Source organism: Salvelinus namaycush, chromosome 39 (assembly GCF_016432855.1).
Source record: "Salvelinus namaycush isolate Seneca chromosome 39, SaNama_1.0, whole genome shotgun sequence".
Lineage (NCBI taxonomy): Eukaryota > Metazoa > Chordata > Actinopteri > Salmoniformes > Salmonidae > Salvelinus > Salvelinus namaycush.
In genome coordinates, this window is record NC_052345.1 from 435,498 (window position 1) to 457,882 (window position 22,385).

Consider the following 22,385-nt stretch of genomic DNA (forward strand, 5'->3'; position numbering starts at 1 on the left):
GGCCAGACTACGAATTTAAAACGGAGTTCAATTTTTTTATGACTCTCTTCTTAGTTCCCTACACCCAATACACCCCTTCTCCCCCTCCTTCCCTACACCCCTACACTCTTCTCCCCCCTCCTTCCCTACACCCAATACACCCCTTCTCCCCCTCCTTACCTACACCCTACACTCTTTCTCCCCCTCCTTCCCTACACCCCTACACTCTTCTCCCCCCTCCTTCCCTACACCCAATACACCCCTTCTCCCCCTCCTTCCCTACACCCAATACACCCCTTCTCCCCCTCCTTCCCTACACCCAATACACCCCTTCTCCCCCTCCTTCCCTACACCCCTACACTCTTCTCCCCTCCTTCCCTACACCCCTACACTCTTCTCCCCTCCTTCCCTACACCCCTACACTCTTCTCCCCTCCTTCCATACACCCCTACACTCTTCTCCCCCCTCCTTCCCTACACCCCTACACTCTTCTCCCCCTCCTTCCCTACACCCCTACACTCTTCTCCCCCCCCTCTTCCCTCACCCCTACACCTCTTTCTCCCCCTCCTTCCTACACCCTACACTCTTCTCCCCCTCCTTCCCTACACCCCTACACTCTTCTCCCCCTCCTTCCCTACACCCCTACACTCTTCTCCCCCTCCTTCCCTACACCCCTACACTCTTCTCCCCCTCCTTCCCTACACCCCTACACTCTTCTCCCCCTCCTTCCCTACACCCCTACACTCTTCTCCCCCCTCCTTCCCTACACCCCTACACTCTTCTCCCCTCCTTCCCTACACCCCTACACTCTTCTCCCCCTCCTTCCCTACACCCCTACACTCTTCTCCCCTCCTTCCCTACACCCCTACACTCTTCTCCCCCTCCTTCCCTACACCCCTACACTCTTCTCCCCTCCTTCCCTACACCCCTACACTCTTCTCCCCCCTCCTTCCCTACACCCCTACACTCTTCTCCCCTCCTTCCCTACACCCCTACACTCTTCTCCCCCTCCTTCCCTACACCCCTACACTCTTCTCCCCCTCCTTCCCTACACCCCTACACTCTTCTCCCCCTCCTTCCCTACACCCCTACACTCTTCTCCCCCTCCTTCCCTACACCCCTACACTCTTCTCCCCCTCCTTCCCTACACCCCTACACTCTTCTCCCCCTCCTTCCCTACACCCCTACACTCTTCTCCCCCTCCTTCCCTACACCCCTACACTCTTCTCCCCCTCCTTCCCTACACCCCTACACTCTTCTCCCCTCCTTCCCTACACCCCTACACTCTTCTCCCCCTCCTTCCCTACACCCCTACACTCTTCTCCCCTCCTTCCCTACACCCCTACACTCTTCTCCCCCCTCCTTCCCTACACCCCTACACTCTTCTCCCCTCCTTCCCTACACCCCTACACTCTTCTCCCCCTCCTTCCCTACACCCCTACACTCTTCTCCCCTCCTTCCCTACACCCCTACACTCTTCTCCCCTCCTTCCCTACACCCCTACACTCTTCTCCCCTCCTTCCCTACACCCCTACACTCTTCTCCCCTCCTTCCCTACACCCCTACACTCTTCTCCCCCTCCTTCCCTACCCCCCTACACTCTTCTCCCCCTCCTTCCCTACACCCCTACACTCTTCTCCCCCTCCTCCCATACACCCATACACACTTCTCCCCCTCCTTCCCTACACCCCTACACTCTTCTCTTTAGTTGCTCTGTTTGATTTCATTCTTTTTCACATTTTTCACATTAATACTGTGAACCATTGTGGGTTGGGACTTTAACGCAGGGAGGGAATCCAGACCGCAAAAAAAGAAATGGTCTAAGTTAATATATGTATCAATTATATATGAATATATGAATATATATGTTACTAAATCACGGAGAGACTTCCCTGACGCAAAAAGTGAAAATAACAATAATGACATAACGACAAACAAGGTGAAACGAAATCAAGTCGTCATGGAAACTACAGCGGAGGAGGAGGAATGCGTTGATTCGTTGGGACTGAAAAACAACAACAACAACAGGAAGTGACGTAAACATAGCTTACAGGGAACCATGGCAACTAGCCAACAAGCAGTTTAGTTAATAATATATAGATAGATTCTATTGTTTTTAAGTGATTCCTTCTGTTACCTTTCTGCTGACTCAGGTCCCTGGACCGAGGCCATATTTGTTTGGGGCCAAAGGTCAATAGGGGGTGATAGGTGAAATGTCAAACGTCGACATCACTTCCTCTTCGGACGGACGAGCTACAAAAAAAAAGAGGTAGAGTCCAGAGGGGAGTCACATGATGAGCCACATGAGTTCTGGGTAATCGGACAGTCAACTACTTACTCTGAGACAAACAGACACTTAGCGAAAGACACTGCTATAAAAAAATCAAGAGGAAACCGTGAGAGAAGAAGATCAACTAAACGAAGCTAAGACTGAGTGACTCCCATGTTAAGAACTCTACATGCATGCTAATCAAATCATCCAACCTACATGTTGAGCAATGACACAGTACAGGCGGTACAGTGGGGGTTGTTGTGAAAACCAAGTTGGCAGTTCAAATGTTACTGTAATGTGTGTATTTCTCTTTTTTCGACGACAGGCAGGTAGAAGGGGCGGGGCTTCATTTAACAATGCTTTCAAGGGGCGTAACTAATCAAAGAAACAAACTTTGACGAACGTAAAGCCTTTTTTTTTTTTAAATAAGAAAAAAAAAAACTCTGATTTCTTTGGAACGAATACTTCTGTCATCTTCATTTTGAAATCTCACACAGCCTTATGGTGTTTCTTTCTTTCTTTGCGTTGTGTTGTTTCAATGAAAATAAAAAAGCTTAACGTCTTTTCAAGGTGCCAAAATGAATCAAACGATCCTTATCTTGGATGCATCAAGTCCCAATGATGAATAAAATTGGAACCCCTTAGGGAACTATATGACCGCTTGTTGATTGGTTGATTGATTGATACAATTGGAATCTCTGTTGTTGTCTTGTCTAAACCAAAAGTCTTTATTGATTGATTGATTACTTAATTAATTTTATTTCATCATTTTAAAACGCACACATAGCCGCGGGAAGTAAGGGCACTGAGGGTGCTGTAGCACCCCCTGAAAAAACAGAATATATATACATATATATATATAATTAAATACACAAAAGTAGTGAACTGGGCCTTGACAAGTCCTGTGTTAGTGGACCAATATAGCCATCTGTAGTGCGGGCCCCCAAAAATGTCTAGATCGCAGCACCCCCAGACCACCACCCCCAAGCTACTTCCCGCGGCTATGAATACACATATACAGCTCAGTCACTTCATCAATGCAATAAAAACGTATGGTGTGTTGTCTGCTGTACAGTATGTGTGCTTGTAGGTCACTGCTATGTTCATATTGATCTCTAACTAGTGTCCTGACTGTTGTCTCTTTTCACTGTGGATGATGTTAATTCATCTCATCCTCTTCCTCGTCCTCGTCCTCTCTATGAGTCCTGTGACTGGCTTGAAACCGAGTAGCTGATTTGGTGTTTGTGTGTGTGTGTGTGTGTGTGTAGCTGATTTGGTTCTGGGTGTTGATATCTTTAACAACAGATCCTCTTTGCAAGTGGTTCTTGTCCTCCTTTTCTCCTCTATGCAGCCATCCATCCCATCCATCATCCATCCATCCCATCCATCATCCATCCATCCCATCCTTTGCTCCTGTCTGTGCCATTCCATCGGTGGTGATAATTATGTCAGAGTTCTAGTAGAATGGAGAACACTAGTGTATGTGACACACTCTACCCCCCACTCTCTCTCCCCTGGTGTGGTGTGATCAAAGGGTCTGGCATGTCTCTCTCCAGTGCTGCTGTGTGATCACTGAAGAGGAGAGAGAGAGAGCAAGAGAGTGAAGGGGCAGAGAAAGTGAGAAAGAGAGAGGGAGGGAGAGAGCGAGGTGGAGGGGACAGGGATATCGACAGAGAAGGAGAGAAGGGACACAGAGATCGACAGAGAGAGAGAGTGGAGGGTCCGTCATATTAGTCAGAATGGGCCAGCCACACACTGCCCTCCTCTGGCTCGGAGGTGGAATCCTTTCATCACATTATACCACTGTCCTCGTGTACATCTTGTTCTTTTCTGTGACCTCATTGATGAAGGTAATGAGTCGTCACTCATAACACATAACTCAACTCATAACTCCAAGCATGAATTATATGCCAAGAAACCAACACCAAATGCTGTAATGTTTGGGTGAGTAGACTGTGTAGAGGTCTTGTGATTGATTTGTGTACATGGCGATAGCTGCATGTACTGGTTGGGTGGGTTGAGGTGCGGTGACTGATTGTGTGTTACCAGTATACTGTGCTGCCTGTTAGAACAGATGCTCCGTCCTCTCTCACCTGCTCCTCTTAATGAGCTTCGTGGGTCACAAAGAGTTTGGGGCGATAGAACAGTCCGTACCTCCACCTACAGAGAGAAGGAAGGAGGGGGAGAGAGGGAAGGGAGGGGGGCGAGAGAGATAGAGGGAAGGAGGATGAGAGAGGGATGGGGAGAGAGAGAAAGGAAGGGGGAGGGAGAGAGGGAGGGAGGAATGGAAGGGAGAAATTGAGGGGGGGGGGGAGAGGGAGAGAGGGAGGAAAGGCGTTAAAGAGATGAGAAACAAAGAGAGAAGGTAAAAGGTGAGAGAAGGAGGAACTTTAGACAGGCAGAAAGACAGGCAGGCAGGAAGGCCGAAAGACAGACATGCATACAAACAGGCAGGCAGACATAGTTCCCTGTTGTGCCATGTTATCTAGCCCAGGGCTATCCACTCCACTGCTGTCCAACCATGACCAAGCAAGCTGCTGTATCCTATCATTTCTGCAGTACCAAATGACACTCTATTCCCTATTTAGGGCCATTCCCCCATAAGTCTCTGGTCAAATGTAGTGTGCTGGGAATTCAGTGGCATTTGGGACGCAGCCCATGTCTCTCCCTTATCCCACAGAACAACATCACCTTGGCTTCAAGGATTCAGTCCGATCGTGGATTTAAACATGGCAATGTGCCATTTAAATTTCCGGTTGAGCTGACATATAAAGGCCAAACTGATCTCAAATCAGCCCTCCTATGTGAGTATTTTATCAAGCGTCTCAGAGTAGGAGTGCTGATGTAGGACCAGTTTGGCTTTTTAGATCATAATGAATACAATTATATGAACAGGTGGAACCTGATCACTCCTCCGAGAAACTTTACAAATATATTTTACATCTCCCAGAATGTCTTCTATCTCTTGCCCCCTCTTGTGGCCGGTCAAAAGGGGTGCTGTGGGTTTGAGGCTGGGCAAGCACATACACACTGAGGAGGACAGGTGCAGAATAAATAGCAGTCTGTGTCGTAGCTAGGTTAGCGTAGCACACTGGTGTTAGTCTAATAGGCTTCACACACACACTGCTACGCTCGCACACACACAAATACACACGCAAACTTTCATGAAAATGTCATTTGAAGCCGCTTTTAAAGCTGGAATCCTTAATGTTGAAGCTGCCACGTCTGTTTGGGTGTTACAACAACAAAGAGGTTACTTCAGACAATGGAAACGGGTTCATCCCCGCTGACATAATTGCACGTGCGATAGACCACAATATGTGCTGGAATGTGTTGTAACATGCTGCGTGATGCACCTCAATTCACAACAAAAACCATAACAAGGGTGCTGTGGCGGCCAGGGGGCGCTGTTCCCCCTACTGAGGATTCCATCTTCAGGGGCGCTGTTCCCCCTACTGAGGATTCCATCTTCAGGGGCGCTGTTCCCCCTACTGAGGATTCCATCTTCAGGGGTGCTGTTCCCCCTACTGAGGATTCCATCTCCAGGGGTGCTGTTCCCCCTACTGAGGATTCCATCTCCAGGGGCGCTGTTCCCCCTACTGAGGATTCCATCTTCAGGGGCGCTGTTCCCCCTACTGAGGATTCCATCTTCAGGGGCGCTGTTCCCCCTACTGAGGATTCCATCTCCAGGGGCGCTGTTCCCCCTACTGAGGATTCCATCTCCAGGGGCGCTGTTCCCCCTACTGAGGATTCCATCTCCAGGGGCGCTGTTCCCCCTACTGAGGATTCCATCTTCAGGGGCGCTGTTCCCCCTACTGAGGATTCCATCTTCAGGGGCGCTGTTCCCCCTACTGCGGATTCCATCTTCAGGGGCGCTGTTCCCCCTACTGAGGATTCCATCTTCAGGGGCGCTGTTCCCCCTGCTGAGGATTCCATCTCCAGGGGCGCTGTTCCCCCTACTGAGGATTCCATCTCCAGGGGCGCTGTTCCCCCTACTGAGGATTCCATCTCCAGGGGCGCTGTTCCCCCTACTGCGGATTCCATCTCCAGGGGCGCTGTTCCCCCTACTGCGGATTCCATCTTCAGGGGCGCTGTTCCCCCTACTGAGGATTCCATCTTCAGGGGCGCTGTTCCCCCTACTGCGGATTCCATCTTCAGGGGCGCTGTTCCCCCTACTGAGGATTCCATCTTCAGGGGCGCTGTTCCCCCTACTGAGGATTCCATCTCCAGGGGCGCTGTTCCCCCTACTGAGGATTCCATCTCCAGGGGCGCTGTTCTCCCTACTGAGGATTCCATCTTCAGGGGCGCTGTTCCCCCTACTGAGGATTCCATCTCCAGGGGCGCTGTTCCCCCTACTGAGGATTCCATCTTCAGGGGCGCTGTTCCCCCTACTGCGGATTCCATCTTCAGGGGCGCTGTTCCCCCTACTGCGGATTCCATCTTCAGGGGCGCTGTTCCCCCTACTGCGGATTCCATCTTCAGGGGCGCTGTTCCCCCTACTGCGGATTCCATCTTCAGGGGCGCTGTTCCCCCTACTGCGGATTCCATCTTCAGGGGCGCTGTTCCCCCTACTGAGGATTCCATCTTCAGGGGCGCTGTTCCCCCTACTGAGGATTCCATCTTCAGGGGCGCTGTTCCCCCTACTGCGGATTCCATCTTCAGGGGCTGACACAAGAGCTTGGGAAGGACACTGGGGAAAGTGATGATGCTTTTGCTGCAGTATTTTAGTCAAGTGCTTATTGTATTGATTCTGATGTTTATTCTGTGTGTTATAGAGTCACTCACACAGCAGTAACAGGTGTCCTTCGTCCTAGTGAGTGTGGTACACACACCTCCCTGGCTGTGTCCTGCTGATGACAGATGGATGGAGACTGTGTGTGTGTTTGTCAGGAAACTCCTTGTCCCAGACGGTGCCCTTCCACTAAACCTGTGTGTGTGTGTGTGTGTGTGTGTATTCATGGCTCCCCCCTGTCTCTCCATGCCAGACTTCTGTGGTGAGGGGTCCCCCTCCACCCTGCTAGGCCAGTCTGTCTCAGTCAGGCACCCTGGTTTACGCACACATCATGCCAACACACACACACACACACACACACACACACACACACACACACACACACACACACACACACACACACACACACACACACACACACACACACCAAGCCAGACTGGGCACAACGCAGCCAAACTCTACCCCATGCCAGAACCAATATCCAATCTCTCTCTCTCACACACATATACACACACATTTACAAAGCAAGGACATTGGTTTGACCCCAATTTCAACAACTGTCTGTCAATGTGTGGAACCGACTACTTAAATCCTCCCCCCAACTCATCATGGCTCTCTATTTTACACTACAAAACCAATCAATATTTATCATATATTTAAGATTGCATCTATTAAATGTAATTATATTTAAGATTGCATAGCTAGCTACAGATTAACCACATATTTAACATTAAAGACTAAACCATAAACCCACATACTGTATTAAAACAACAGTTACCATAACAGTGTCATAACTAACAACCCTCAACATGTCATTATACTCTCAGTAGTTATGGGAACAGAATTCCAAGGCAGCAGTCTATTTTAATGCGGGGCATAATATGAGATTCAATCACCATGAACGAGTGGCTTTGAGGCGGACGGACAGCCTAGTTCAATAGAGGCCTCGTAGCATAGTGTGTGTGTGTGTGTGTGTGTGTGTGTGTGTGTGTGTGTGTGTGTGTGTTAGACATGAGAGGCTATAATAGGCAGTGGGTCTGACCCCGTTACAATGAGAGGAGGGTCATTAAAACAGTAATTACAGGGTTGTTAACGAATAAACAACAAACGGGTTTGGAAATGATGGAAATGATGTGAAGGTCTCCAGCTGCAAATGGAGAAAGAGAGACAGATGGAGAGAGGAGGGGCGGGGGGTGGAGAGAGACAGAGAGAGTGGGATTGATGGACAGAAAGGGGGATGGAGAGGAGAGAGTAAAGGAGAGAGAGAGTGGGTGATGGAGGGAGAGAGGGATGGAAAGGTCCCTCATATGCAAAACTCTAGCAATCAGAATACTCTACAGAAATCACAAACTTTAATACAAGTTATCATGTTCTCCTGCATAACTCAGACAAGGTGAAGAATATACATAACATTAATTATTGTAGTAAATAGATAACAGTTTCATCTTAATCTCCACCCCAATGTAAGGTGGATTTGTCACTGTCAGAGGCAGTATTTTTCACTTCGGGAGTGTTGGTCCAAGTTCTAGAACATTGGTTCTAGGTCCTAGAATCCATAGAAATATAATCCATATATCCTTTCTAGAGGCCATAGAAACAGAATATATACAATGTAATAGATATTTATATGTGTTAGGCCAGATTCTGCAGGTTCTACAATGGTAGGCCAGATTCTACAATGTTCAGGTTCAAGATTGTCAGGTCAGATTCTAGAATGTTAGGCCATGTTCTAGAATGTTCAGGTTCAAGATTGTTAGGCCAGGTTCTAGAATGTTAGGCCAGGTTCTAGAATGTTCAGGTTCAAGATTGTCAGGCCAGGTTCTAGAATGTTCAGGTTCAAGATTGTCAGGCCAGGTTCTAGAATGTTAGGCCAGGTTCTAGAATGTTAGGCCAGGTTCTAGAATGTTAGGCCAGGTTCTAGAATGTTAGGCCAGGTTCTAGAATGTTAGGCCAGGTTCTGTATGGTCTGTAGTCTGTCTTGGTAGAGAGCGTGGAACAGCTGGGCTAGACTCAGAAAGGGAGCTTCACAGTTCTCCATCTCCTTCTGCAATACAGATGCCATGCACACACACATACACACAGAATGAGAAACATTTTAATCATCGCTTTGTTAGAGGGTATACTATTTTTGGACTTGGTGTTGGCACTTTGGCTCCAGAAGCCTATGAGCTTGTCTGTTGTGTCCAGGTGTGGGTGCACTCACAGCGGACGTCTCGTGGTACTGCAGCCCCTGGCTTTGGGCCCACTCCTGGGCCACCGAGGTCTCCACCTCCCTCCGCGAGGACAGGTCCGACTTGTTACCCACCAACACACCTGAACGTCACAACAACACACGCACACAAAGTTGATAACACACACACACACACACACACACACACACACACACACACACACACACACACACACACACACACACACACACACACACACACACACACACACACACACACACACACACACACACACACACACACACACACACAAAGAGCACCAAGATCAAGCACCTCCAGATACAGGGGGTCAGAGCTGAGGTGTGTGGTACCTGGGATGTGCAGACCCTGGCAGTGGGCCCTGACCCTCTCCAGCCAGCGGCCACAGCTACTGAATGACAGCTCACTGCTCACGTCAAACACCAGACACAACACAGACGGCTGGCCCCACTGTAGAGGGATAGAGGGAGGGATGGGAGAGAGGGGGTGAGAGAGGGGGGTGGAAACATTGAATATTGCATCCATTTAACATTCAGCAAAAGAGAGAGGAAGAGAGGGATGAGAGAGGGAAGAGAGATGTGAAGAGAGAGGGATGAGGGAAAGTAGTGAATCCTTTGTAACTTTGAAGACTAGATACGTAGTGGGCCTCACCAACTTCTCACATGCTTCAACAAAGGTTTCCCTCCCGGCAGAGTCAAAGATGTACAGTTCCTGAGAGGGAGAGAAATACTGTCAATCATCACAAAGTTATTTTCAGTATGAAAGAACTCCAGATTGTTGGCTTCTGTAAAAAGCCTGGCTTCTAGCCAATATAGAGGGAGTGTGGGAGTCCGTCTAGGGAGTGTGTACTCACCACACTGTCGCTGGTCTCTGGGATGTTCACTGACTTCACAACCAGTTCCACTCCAGCCGTCTAGAAAACAACCAAAGCCCAACCATCACACAACAGGCACAACACAACCTAAATCCAACCATCATCACGCAACAACCTACAACCAGCCATCATCACACAACCACAACGCAACCATCGTAAAATAACCACACAACAACCTAAAACCAATCATCACAAAACAATCACACAACAACCTAAACCCAAACTTCATAACACAACCACACAACAACCTAAACCCAAACTTCATAACACAACCACACAACAACCTAAACCCAAACTTCATAACACAACCACACAACAACCTAAACACAAACTTCATAACACAACCACACAACAACCTAAACCCAAACTTCACAACACAACCACACAACAACCTAAACCCAAACTTCACAACACAACCACACAACAACCTAAACCCAAACTTCATAACACAACCACACAACAACCTAAACACAAACTTCACAACACAACCACACAACAACCTAAACACAAACTTCATAACACAACCACACAACAACCTAAACACAAACTTCATAACACAACCACACAACAACCTAAACCCAAACTTCATAACACAACCACACATCAACCAAAACCCAACTGTCACAAACCAGACTCTTTCATAACAAAATGTTAGAGGCTAGAATACGTTGATTTGATTTAAACACTTTGAACTCTGTTTGTGTGTTTCCAATGAAAGATCTAGAACAGAGATCTAACAGCATAAGATAGGAGAAAGGCTTCCTTCCTACTTAGACACAGGAGGAGGAGGAAGGGTGTGTTTTAAGGCTGCACACCGCCCTAATCTTATAGTTTACGTTTTTTTTTCTCCGCTTGCTTCCTACACACAACAAGCCCCGCCCTTGTCACTCAAGCAGCACCGCTCCTCCTCCTCGCTGTTAGATCCACTATACATTTGCATTCTGTTCTGTTGGGTCAAATCCAGTCAACAGATTGTTCCAAACAAGAACGATGCTGCTTTCCACTTTTCTTCTTAATATAAATCATTCTATTTCTAGGATCCCAACAGTCCACCCAAGTGTTTTGATTTATACAGTGGCTTGCGAAAGTATTCACCCCCTTGGCATTTTTCCTATTTTGTTGCCATTACAACCTGCAATTAAAATGGATTTTTTGGAGGTTTATATCATTTGATTTTCACAACATGCCTGCCACTTTGAAGATGCAAAATATTATTTATTGTGAAACAAACAACAAATAATACAAAACAACTTGAGCGTGCATAACTATTCACCCCCCCAAAGTCAATACATTGTAGAGCCACCTTTTGCAGCAATTACACCTGCAAGTCTCTTGGGGTATGTCTGTATAAGCTTGGCACATCTAGCCACTGGGATTTTTGCCCATTCTTCAAGGCAAAACTGCTCCAGCTCCATCAAGTTGGATGGGTTCCAATGGTGTACAGCAATCCTTAAGTCATACCACATATTCTCAATTGGATTCAGGTCTGGGCTTTGACTAGGCCATTCCAAGACATTTAAATGTTTCCCCTTAAACCACTTGAGTGTTGCTTTAGAAGCATGCTTAGGGCCATTGTCCTGCTGGAAGGTGAATCTATGACCCAGTCTCAAATCTCTGGAAGACTGAAACAGGTTTCTCTCAAGAATTTCTCTGTACATAGCACCATCCATCATTCCTTCAATTCTGACCAGTTTCCCAGTCCCTGACGATGAAAAACATCCCCACAGCATGATGCTGCCTCCACCATGCTTCACTGTGGAGATGGTGTTCTCGGGGTGATGAGAGGTGTTGGGTCTGCGCCAGACATAGCGTTTTCCTTGATGGCCAAAAAGCTCAATTTTAGTCTCATCCGACCAGAGTACCTTCTTCCATATGTTTGGGGAGTCTCCCACATGCCTTTTGGCGAACCCCAAACAAGTTTGCTTATTATTTTCTTTAAGCAATGGCTTTTTTCTGGCCACTCTTCCGTAAAGCCCAGCTCTGTCCTATGGACAGATACTCCAATCTCCGCAGTGGAGCTTTGCAGCTCCTTCAGGGTTATCTTTGGTCTCTTTGTTGCCTCTCTGATTAATGCCCTCCTTGCCTGGTCCGTGAGTTTTGGTGGGCGGCCCTCTCTTGGCAGGTTTGTTGTGGTCCCATCTTCTTTCCATTTTTTAATAATGGATTTAATGCTGCTCCGTGGGATGTTCAAAGTTTCAGATATTTTTTTATAACCCAACCCTGATCTGTACTTCTCCACAACTTTGTCCCTGACCTGTTTGGAGAGCAACTTGGTCTTCATGGTGCCGCTTGCTTGAAGGTGCCCCTTGCTTAGTGGTGTTGTAGACTCTGGGGCCTTTCAGAACAGGTGTATATATACTGAGATCATGTGACAGATCATGTGACACTTAGATTGCACACAGGTGGACTTTATTTAACTAATTATGTGACTTATGAAGGTAATTGGTTGCACCAGATCTTATTTAAGGGCTTCATAGCAAAGGGGGTGAATACATATGCATGCACCACTTTTCCATTAAACTTATTTTTTTTTTTGAAACAAGTATTTTTTTCCATTTCACTTCACCAATTTGGGCTATTTTGTGTATGTCCATTACATGGAATCCAAAGAAAAATCCATTCAAATTACAGGTTGTAATGGAACAAAATAGGAAAAACGCCAAGGGGGATGAATACTTTTGCAAGGCACTGTATTGCACATCAAGTCCTAATCGTAATACTTAGTAAAAAGAAAAATCTTAATTAATTTTTTCCCCCCATATAGTGCAGCCCTGGTGTGTGTGTGTACTTTGACACATGATACCTATCCAGTTCTATATCTGTGATAACCTTGAAGAAGAAAGGAAGGTGGTATTTTCATTTGGTCCTTTGTAGCTCAGTTGGTACTAGCATGGCACTTGCAACAGCAGGGTAGTGGGTTCGATTCCCGGGACCACCCATACGTAAAATATATGCACGCATGACTGTAAGTCGCTTTGGATAAAAGTGTCTACTAAATGGCATATATTGTTCTATATTATATATATTATAATCACTGAAGTTCCTTTCCAAATTGCACCCTATTCCCTAAATAGTGCACTATTTTTGACCAAAGCCTTATGGGGTAGATAGGGAATAGGGTGCCATTTGGACCAAACACCAGTGGTGTAAAGTACTTAAGTAAAAATACTTTAAAGTACTAATTAAGTCGTTTTTTGGGGTATATGTACTTTACTATTTATATTTTTGACAACTTTTACTTCACTACATTCCTATAGAAAATATTGTACTTAACTCCATACATTTTCCCTGACAACCAAAAGTAATTGTTACATTTTGAATGCTTAGCAGGACCGGATAATTGTGAAATTCACGCACTTATCAAGAGAACACGTGGTAATCCCTACTGCCTATGGTCTGGCGGACTCACTAAACACAAATGAATCTTTTGTAAATAATGTCTGAGTGTTGGAGTGTGACCCTGGCTATCTGTAAATAATGTCTGAGTGTTGGAGGGTGCACCTGGCTATCTGTAAATAATGTCTGAGTGTTGGAGGGAGCACCTGGCTATCTGTAAATAATGTCTGAGTGTTGGAGGGTGCACCTGGCTATCTGTAAATAATGTCTGAGTGTTGGAGGGTGAACCTGGCTATCTGTAAATAATGTCTGAGTGTTGGAGGGTGCACCTGGCTATCTGTAAATAATGTCTGAGTGTTGGAGGGTGCACCTGGCTATCTGTAAATAATGTCTGAGTGTTGGAGGGTGCACCTGGCTATCTGTAAATAATGTCTGAGTGTTGGAGGGTGCACCTGGCTATCTGTAAATAATGTCTGAGTGTTGGAGGGTGAACCTGGCTATCTGTAAATAATGTCTGAGTGTTGGAGGGTGCACCTGGCTATCTGTAAATAATGTCTGAGTGTTGGAGGGTGCACCTGGCTATCTGTAAATAATGTCTGAGTGTTGGAGGGTGCACCTGGCTATCTGTAAATAATGTCTGAGTGTTGGAGGGTGCACCTGGCTATCTGTAAATAATGTCTGAGTGTTGGACTGAGCACCTGACTATCTGTAAATAATGTCTGAGTGTTGGAGGGTGCACCTGGCTATCTGTAAATAATGTCTGAGTGTTGGAGGGTGCACCTGGCTATCTGTAAATAATGTCTGAGTGTTGGACTGAGCACCTGACTATCTGTAAATAATGTCTGAGTGTTGGAGGGTGCACCTGGCTATCTGTAAATAATGTCTGAGTGTTGGAGGGAGCACCTGACTATCCGTACATTTAAAAAAAAGAAAATGGTGCCGTCTGCATTGCTTATTATAAGGATTTTTAAATCATTCATACTTTTACTTCTACTTTTGATACTTAAGTATATTTTAGCAATTACATTTACTTTTGATACTTAAGTATATTTATACCAAATCTTTTTTGACTTTTACTCAAGTAGAATTTTACTGGGTGACTTTCACTTTTACTTGAGTAACTTTATATTACGGTATCTATACTCATCATGAGGTAGGAAAATTATGTTGATATATTGAAGCAACATCTCAAGACATCAGTCAGGAAGTTAAAGCTTAGTCGCAAATGGGTCTTCCAAATGGACAAGCATGCTTCCAAAGTTGTGGCAAAATGGCTTAAGGACAACAAAGTCAAGGTATTGGAGTGGCCATCACAAAGCCCTGACCTCAATCCCATAGAAAATTTGTTGGCAGAAATGAAAATGCGTGTGCGAACAAGGAGGCCTACAAACCTGACTCAGTTACACCAGCTCTGTCAGGAGGAATGGGCCAAAATTCACCCAACATATTGTGGGAAGCTTGTGGAAGGCTACCCGAAACATTTTACCCAAGTTAAACAATTTAAAGCCAATGCTACCAAATACTAATTGAGTGTATGTAAACTTCTGATCCACTGGGAATTTGATGAAAGAAATAAAAACTGAAATAAATCATTCTCTCAACTATTATTCTGACATTTCACATTCTTAAAAAAGTGGTGATCCTAACTGACCTAAGACAGGGAATTTTTACTCTGATTAAATGTCAGGAATTGTGAAACTGAGTTTAAATGTATTTGGCTAAGATGTATGTAAACTTCCGACTTCAACTGTATATACGACATATTCTATCCTACACATTCTACATATATACAACATATTCTATTGAGATACTGTCCATGTCTATACATCCCATCATATACATCTATATTTATATTCCGGACTCTGGCATTGCTCATCCTAATATTTCTATATTTCTTAATTACATTATTTTACTTTAGATTGTGTGTATTGTTTTATACTGTCAGATATTACTTCACTGTTGGAGCTAGGAACATAAGTATTTCTCTACACCCACAATAACATCTGCTACATATGTGCATGTTACCAATACAATTTGATTTGTGTGCAAGACTGCAGCCCACTGCCACACACACACACAAAAGACTGCAGCCAACTGCGCACGCACGCTCACACAGTCTTCCTCAGCGATATTCCAACCAGCTAATACGGAGACGGGGTAATGAGCTGATGTGATGCATCATGGGAATTGGGAAGGCTCTCTCTCAGTGGAATGTCAATGAGAGCCTGTACAGAATACAGAAATGTTGGTTGGGTGTGTGTGTGTGTGTGTGTGTGTGTGTGTGTGTGTGTGTGTGTGTGTGTGTGTGTGTGTGTGTGTGTGTGTGTGTGTGTGTGTGTGTGTGTGTGTGTGTGTGAGTGAGTGAGTGAGTGAGTGAGTGAGTGAGTGAGTGAGTGAGTGAGTGAGTGAGTGAGTGAGTGAGTGAGTGAGTGAGTGAGTGAGTGAGTGAGTGAGTGAGTGAGTGAGTGTGAGAGCCTGTCCGGAATAAATAGCGGAACAGATTGGTCGGTAGGTAACCTAACAGGCCGTCTGACATTTGAGAGGAAGAGAACGTGAGGAGAATGGAATGGCTGCAGACCGGATGCTGCTTCCTGTCTGTCTATAACCTTTAGTCCAACAGACTGAACCCAGTTAGTTGGAGTCTGGAGTTGGGGTAACATTCACATGCTGTGTGTGTGTGTGTGTGTGTGTGTGTGTGTGTGTGTGTGTGTGTGTGTGTGTGTGTGTGTGTGTGTGTGTGTGTGTGTGTGTGTGTGTGTGTGTGTGTGTGTGTGTGTGTGTGTGTGTTGTATCATAATAATGCTCCCCAAAGTGATCTCTCCACTCTGACGGAGCTGTAGTGGAGCAGGTTGAGAGATTCACGTTTCTTAGCGTCCACATCACTAATGAATTATCATGTTCCACACAGTCGTGAAGAGGCCACGACAGTGCATCTTCCCCCTCAGGAGGCAGAAAAGATTTGGCATGAGCCCTCAGATCCTCAAAAAGTTATACAGCTGCACCATTGAGAGCATCTTGACTGGCTGCATTACCGCTTGGTATGGCAAATGCAGCGACCTCGAATGCAAATCACTACAGAGGGTGGTGCGGACAGCCCAGTACATCACTGGGGCCAAGCTCCCTGCCATCCAGGACCTCTATATCAGGCAGTGTCAGAGAAAGGCCCGGAAAATTGTCAGACTTCAACCACCCATGCCATAAACTGTTCAATCTGCCACTGTCCGGCAAATGGTACCTGAGAATCGGCTACAGCTTCTAACCCCATGCCACAACACTGTTCAATCTGCCACTGTCTGGCAAATGGTACCTGAGAATCGGCTACAGCTTCTAACCCCATGCCACAACACTGTTCAATCTGCCACTGTCCGGCAAATGGTACCTGAGAATCGGCTACAGCTTCTAACCCCATGCCATAAGACTGCTAAATAGACATCAGACCACAAAATAGTTCATTTAATGGTTACCCAGACTATCTGCACTGACTTTATGCACACTACTATACTGTATATGAGTATTTCTATAAATAATGGAATGCAATGTGTGACATTGGGATCAACATTTCAAAATGGTTTGAAACAAAAATTGTAATAATTTTTATGCAGTTCCACATGTGTACTTAGAGGAATATATGCAAATTGGCCCATACGTCCACTTACAACAACATAGGCCTAGGACTATTCATCCTTTAAGCAGGGTTCATACAGACATTGGAAAGTCAAATTCAACTACTTTTAGGGACTTTTTCAAGCACTTCATTGTAATTTTCAAGGACTTCAGTGTTAAACAATTGTGCGGCAGGTAGCCTAGTGGATAAGAGCATTGGGCCAGTAACCGAAAGGTTGCTGGTTTGAATCCCCGAGCCGACTAGATGAAAAATCTGCCGATGTGCCCTTGAGCAAGGCACTTAAACCTAATTGTTCCTGTAAGTCGCTCTGGATAAGAGTGTCTGCTAAATTACTCAAATGCAATAATTTTGATTTATGTACATATAGGGCTTAATATAGAACCCCCCCCTCCCCCCACACACACACACACACACACACACACACACACACACACACACACACACACACACACACACACACACACACACACACACACAGCCCACCCCAAAAAAAGCATGCAAAAAGTGTCAAAAGAAGTATGCCATTACCACTTTAAGAATAATACGTTTTTTAGGCCTTGCCAATGCATTGATTTTGTAATTATTATTATATTCTAAAATGTGTGAGAATAATGTGTGCTGACTAAATAAATATGATGTATGCATGGTGATGTTTCTGTAGACTATGTGGCCTACGCAGGCACAGATAATAAAGCCATGAATGGCGGTAACATTAACCTCACCATCTCTGTTTTTAGAATGACCATGCTCCCAAAAGCCAGGTTCCTTTTGTGATGGAAGGATTGGTTTGGAAAGCCAAGTTGAAGCCAGCATTAGATATTATTCATTTCTGAGCTCCAAGTTCAACTAGGCTACTTCAAACCCCTTGTATTATTTAGAATTGCAGGTGTAACATGGAAACCGAAATGTATTTGTCATGTTATGTCATTACGAGCACATATTGTGAATAAGCCCACTAGGCTATGTCATTTGTTGTCATTATATCCAGAATAATTCATAGGAATAGAGTTGGGTGTTGCGCAATCGCCTATCCTACACAATTAGGCACAGTAAGGGTCCAGTTCGAGGCACGAAAACATGAACTCATTACCTTGATGCCTTCTCTGTTAAATCTAACGAGACCCTGCTGTAAATCAAGCAGACTACAAGACTACAACAGAGGATCAACATTGATTCGCTAGGGATAATAGATCCAATGTGAATCCAGACACAACGGTCTTCACCAGAGTAAGGAACGAGACACCAAAACATTCTGGACATTTCTCAGGAACACCTTTTTTTCACCATTTGGGCTGTTGTAGCATGGCATGCGCTATCACAGCAGCTGTTCATCACTTGAATGTCATTCCGAATATTCCTTCCTGGAACAGATGATGATGTGTGAAATGATCACGGCGTAATTAAACAGCTCGACACCAAATGCGCATCCAACAAGTACTTTACATAATTATTGAAGAACCGTGTTAATGACAGCATCAATTTAGGTTTGAAGTATCAAGGTATGATTATTATTTCAGTTAGAAGCATTCTATTTGGGATTTGTGAGCCCATGAAAACTGTTTTCACCCTGTAGCATAAGGAGACACAAAATGTTATGTAGTTGCAGTGCATTTCGGAGATCTCTGTACAAAAAACAGTTTGACAGCTAGATCCAGGACTCTTACAGGGTTCAAGTTCAATGTCTAATTTAACTGATTAATGGTTAATACATGATATAACGACAACTTAAGACTCCCATAAATGCAAGGACAGAAACGTAATGTTTTATGTCACACGATTTTGGACAAATCCATCAAGACAACAACCATGAGAAAGGGTTAAACATAGGTTTTAAATCAACTCGTGAATTGTATAGCTATGATCCACCCTTATATCTTAATGTAATGACATGAAAAACATTGTCAGATTATTACAATGACTTATCAACAGCTGTAACAACTTGTCCAGTGTAGGAACTCCTCACTGGTTTGCAACTGCACATAGGGACAAAGATTGTACTTTTTGGAGAAATGTCCTCTGGTCTGATGAAACAAAAATAGAACTGTTTGGCCATAATGACCATCGTTATGTTTGGAGGAAAAAGGGGGAGGCTTGCAAGCTGAAAAACACCATCCCAACCGTGAAGCACTGGGGTGGCAGCATCATGTTGTGGGGGTGCTTTGCTGCAGGAGGGACTGGTGCACATCACAAAATAGATGGCATCATGAGGTAGGAAAATGATGTGGATATATTGAAGCAACATCTCAAGACATCAGTCAGGAAGTTAAAGCTTAGTCGCAAATGGGTCTTCCAAATGGACAATGACCCTAAGCATACTTCCAAAGTTGTGGCAAAATGGCTTAAGGACAACAAAGTCAAGGTATTGGAGTGGCCATCACAAAGACCTGATCTCAATCCCATAGAAAATGTGTGGGCAGAACAGAAAAAGTGTGTGCGAGCAAGGAGGCCTACAAACCTGACTCAGTTACACCAGCTCTGTCAGGAGGAATGTGCCAAAATTCACCCAACTTACTGTGGGAAGCTTGTGGAAGGCTACCTGAAACGTTTGACCCAAGTTAAACAATGTAAAGGCAATGCTACCAAATACTAATTGAGTGTATGTAAACTTCTGACCCACTGGGAATGTGATGAAAGAAATAAAAGCTGAAATAAATCATTCTCTCTGCTATTATTCTGACATTTCACATTTTTTAAATAAAGTGGTGATCCTAACTGACCTAAGACAGGGAATTTTTACAAGGATTAAATTTTAGGAATTGTGAAAAACTAAGTTTAAATGTATTTGGCTAAGGTGTATATAAACTTCCGACTTCAACTGTATCTACCTCAAATACCTGGTACCTCTGCACATTGATCTGGGACTAATACTCCCTAGAGCTCCATTGTTGTAGATTTTGCTCCTTGTGTTACTATTATTATTATTTTGCATTTCATATTTTTTTTACTCTGCATCATTGGAAAGAGCATTTCACAGTAAAGTCTACAAAAGTTGTATTCGGTGCATGTGACAAATAAAATGTGATTTGATTTGTCTCTGTTCACTTAGACCGGTGTGTCACAACAACACACACTCACACCAGTGTGTTGTTGTTATGCAGTGTGTGCGGTCAATGAGTCATGTCGTAGCTGACATGATTACTGCAGACATCGTTGAATCTTAATTCTGAGCAGATATTTAACAGAGTTTTTGGAATATCAACACAGTTCTTCCATTAAATGTGTTTTGGTAAAATGTTCAGTGCATAAGTAGTCCGTGGGCAGAGTTGTATGATTTGTTAAACTTTGAAATCAATGGTTTTTTTACATTTTAAGTGAAGAATCTGAGTTGGCAAGAGCACAAACAAACAGATCTGGGTGACCAGGCTAGAGAGAGACCAGTGTCTCTGTGTGTGTGTGTCTCAAAGTTATTTTCTCACCATACTGTAGTTCTTCTGGAAGTGTGCTCCATCACTACGGAACATCTGAGAGAGAGCACTTTTCCCCACTGCTGCATCTCCTGAAGAGGGGAAGGGTGGCGCGACAGAGAGAAACAGAGAGAGACAGAGAGAGAGACAGAGATTAACAAACACCATTGTAAATACAACCTATTTTTATGTTTATTTATTTTCCCTTTTGTACTTCAACTATTTTTACATAATTTCAACACTGTACATAGACATAATATGACATTTGAAATTTCTTTATTCTTGTGGAACTTTTATAAGTGTAATGTTTACTGTAAATGTTTTATTGTTTATTTAACTTTTGTTTGTTATCTATTTCCCTTGCTTTGGGAATGTAAACATGTTTCCCATGACAATAAAGCCCCTTGAATTGAAATCGAATTGATAGAATACATACGTCTCTTCCATGTTTACCCTACTCAAACGTGTAATCCTAGAGTTAGGTAACTTGCAAATGCTTGTAAAACTGTTAGCTATCTAGGGCCTTTTCTAACTTAGCTACTCTGTCCTATCCAACGTTTTGCAAGCTAGCCTAACTCTCAGCTAACTGTTACTTTCTTTACAGTACAGACGTTGTCATTCCCAAATCAAATTCTTAGCAACGAATACATTTCTAAATCTTACCTACAAGAAGGCACCTTGCTCTTAATTTCACCATGGCAGCGTACAAACAAATAAATATATTAGCAAAATGTTCAAAAGTGCTTTGTGTTTTTTATTTTACACTACAGAATCTTCCTTCCGCCTCGGCAATATGGACACGACGCGTTTCCTAGCAACCTGAGCAGAAACGCTATCACCGATCCAACCAACAAGCGCGTATCAATATCTGCGCTGTCATTGGCCAGCTGTGTCAACGTAAGAGCGTTGACGTCAACCTGAGCCCAACGTGACTGCTCCCTTAATTACCGCTAGATGGAAGCGTTCATTGACTGTAGACCATTATTCTAGCAATTAGCCTACTGAATTTTACTCCCGTGTTAGAGCCAGTAAGGCATTAAGAATTGTTTTATGTACTGCCTCAGTGATATTTTCAGTGCAACGCATCCCATCTTTTAGAATAGCTAATCAACATAATTTGAATGCACACAGGTAGATTCGTATCTATAAAACATGCAATGCTTGACAGGCCATCATTTCTATCGTAATGTTCTATAGTAAGTAGGCCTAAATTATATCTCCTAAATGCCATCCCTGTTGTGTCCTAAGGTTATTAGAAGCGAAAATTAGACTGCCAAAGTCTATGTAAGTCTTCCCCCTCAACTCAGTTTTCTCTCCTCTCTCTCTTTTCCGGCTATGACAAACGACCTGCACGTTGACTCTCCAATGGGCCGTAGTGATGTGTTGAGCAGAGGCGCGTAACACTGTGAGGATCGGTTGTAGAACGGGGTTACGCGCACGGACACATTTCTACAAATGTCTACAAATTCCTTCTCTCTCTCTCTTGTTCTTCACCACGGCATTAGGGAATATAGAGATTGTAACAACACTGTATATTTACACATAATATGACATTTGAAATGTCTTTATTCTTTTGGAACTTCTGTGAGTGAGTAGCAAGATTTGTGACCTGTTGTTCACGAGAAAAGGGCAACCAATGAAGAACGAACACATTGTAAATACAACCCATATTTTTGTTTATTTATACATAATGACATTTGTAATGTCTTTATTCTTTTGGAACTTCTGTGAGTGTAATGTTTACTGTTCATTTTATTGTGTATTTCACTTTTGTTTATTATCTACTTCACTCGCTTTGGCAATGTTAACATATGTTTCCCATTCCAATAAAGCCATTGAATTGAGAGAGAGAGAGAGGGAGAGAAAATCACAACACAACACAACACAGGCAGATAGACAGCAACAAACACGAAGCGGGGAAATGAGAACCAAATAGAATGAAGAGGGAGTTGG

General features: G+C 44.3%; 2 protein-coding genes across 2 annotated transcripts in view; both read right to left on the bottom strand.

Annotated features, from left to right (window-relative positions):
- Positions 1-2,151, bottom strand: part of LOC120032430 (NLR family CARD domain-containing protein 3-like) — a 32,823-nt gene extending 30,672 nt beyond the window's left edge. The window contains exon 1 of the mRNA XM_038978535.1: positions 2,117-2,151. Coding sequence (XP_038834463.1) covers positions 2,117-2,151 — 35 coding nt within the window. The remainder of the gene's footprint in view (positions 1-2,116) is intronic.
- A 6,167-nt stretch (positions 2,152-8,318) lies between these two features.
- ift27 (intraflagellar transport 27 homolog (Chlamydomonas)) lies at positions 8,319-21,211 on the bottom strand. Its single transcript, XM_038979170.1, has 7 exons — positions 21,096-21,211; positions 20,445-20,524; positions 10,047-10,106; positions 9,845-9,904; positions 9,526-9,643; positions 9,187-9,296; positions 8,319-9,027 (listed from the first exon to the last, which is right to left on the bottom strand). The coding sequence occupies exons 1-7, from the start codon at positions 21,127-21,129 to the stop codon at positions 8,929-8,931; spliced, it is 561 nt and encodes a 186-aa protein (XP_038835098.1). The 5' UTR covers positions 21,130-21,211; the 3' UTR covers positions 8,319-8,928.
- Positions 21,212-22,385: the final 1,174 nt, after the last annotated feature.

What these genes read in the sequence shown, in the direction of transcription:
- ift27 (XM_038979170.1), bottom strand. Translation starts at nt 21,129, where the DNA reads ATGGTGAAATTAAGAGCAAGGTGCCTTCTTGTAG. An exon ending in CAGAGACCAGCGACAGTGTG is followed by an intron (nt 9,905 to 10,046) that starts GTGAGTACACAC and finishes TCTCCCTCTCAG; the next exon opens with GAACTGTACATCTTTGACTC. An exon ending in AGTACCACGAGACGTCCGCT is followed by an intron (nt 9,028 to 9,186) that starts GTGAGTGCACCC and finishes TCTGTATTGCAG; the next exon opens with AAGGAGATGGAGAACTGTGA.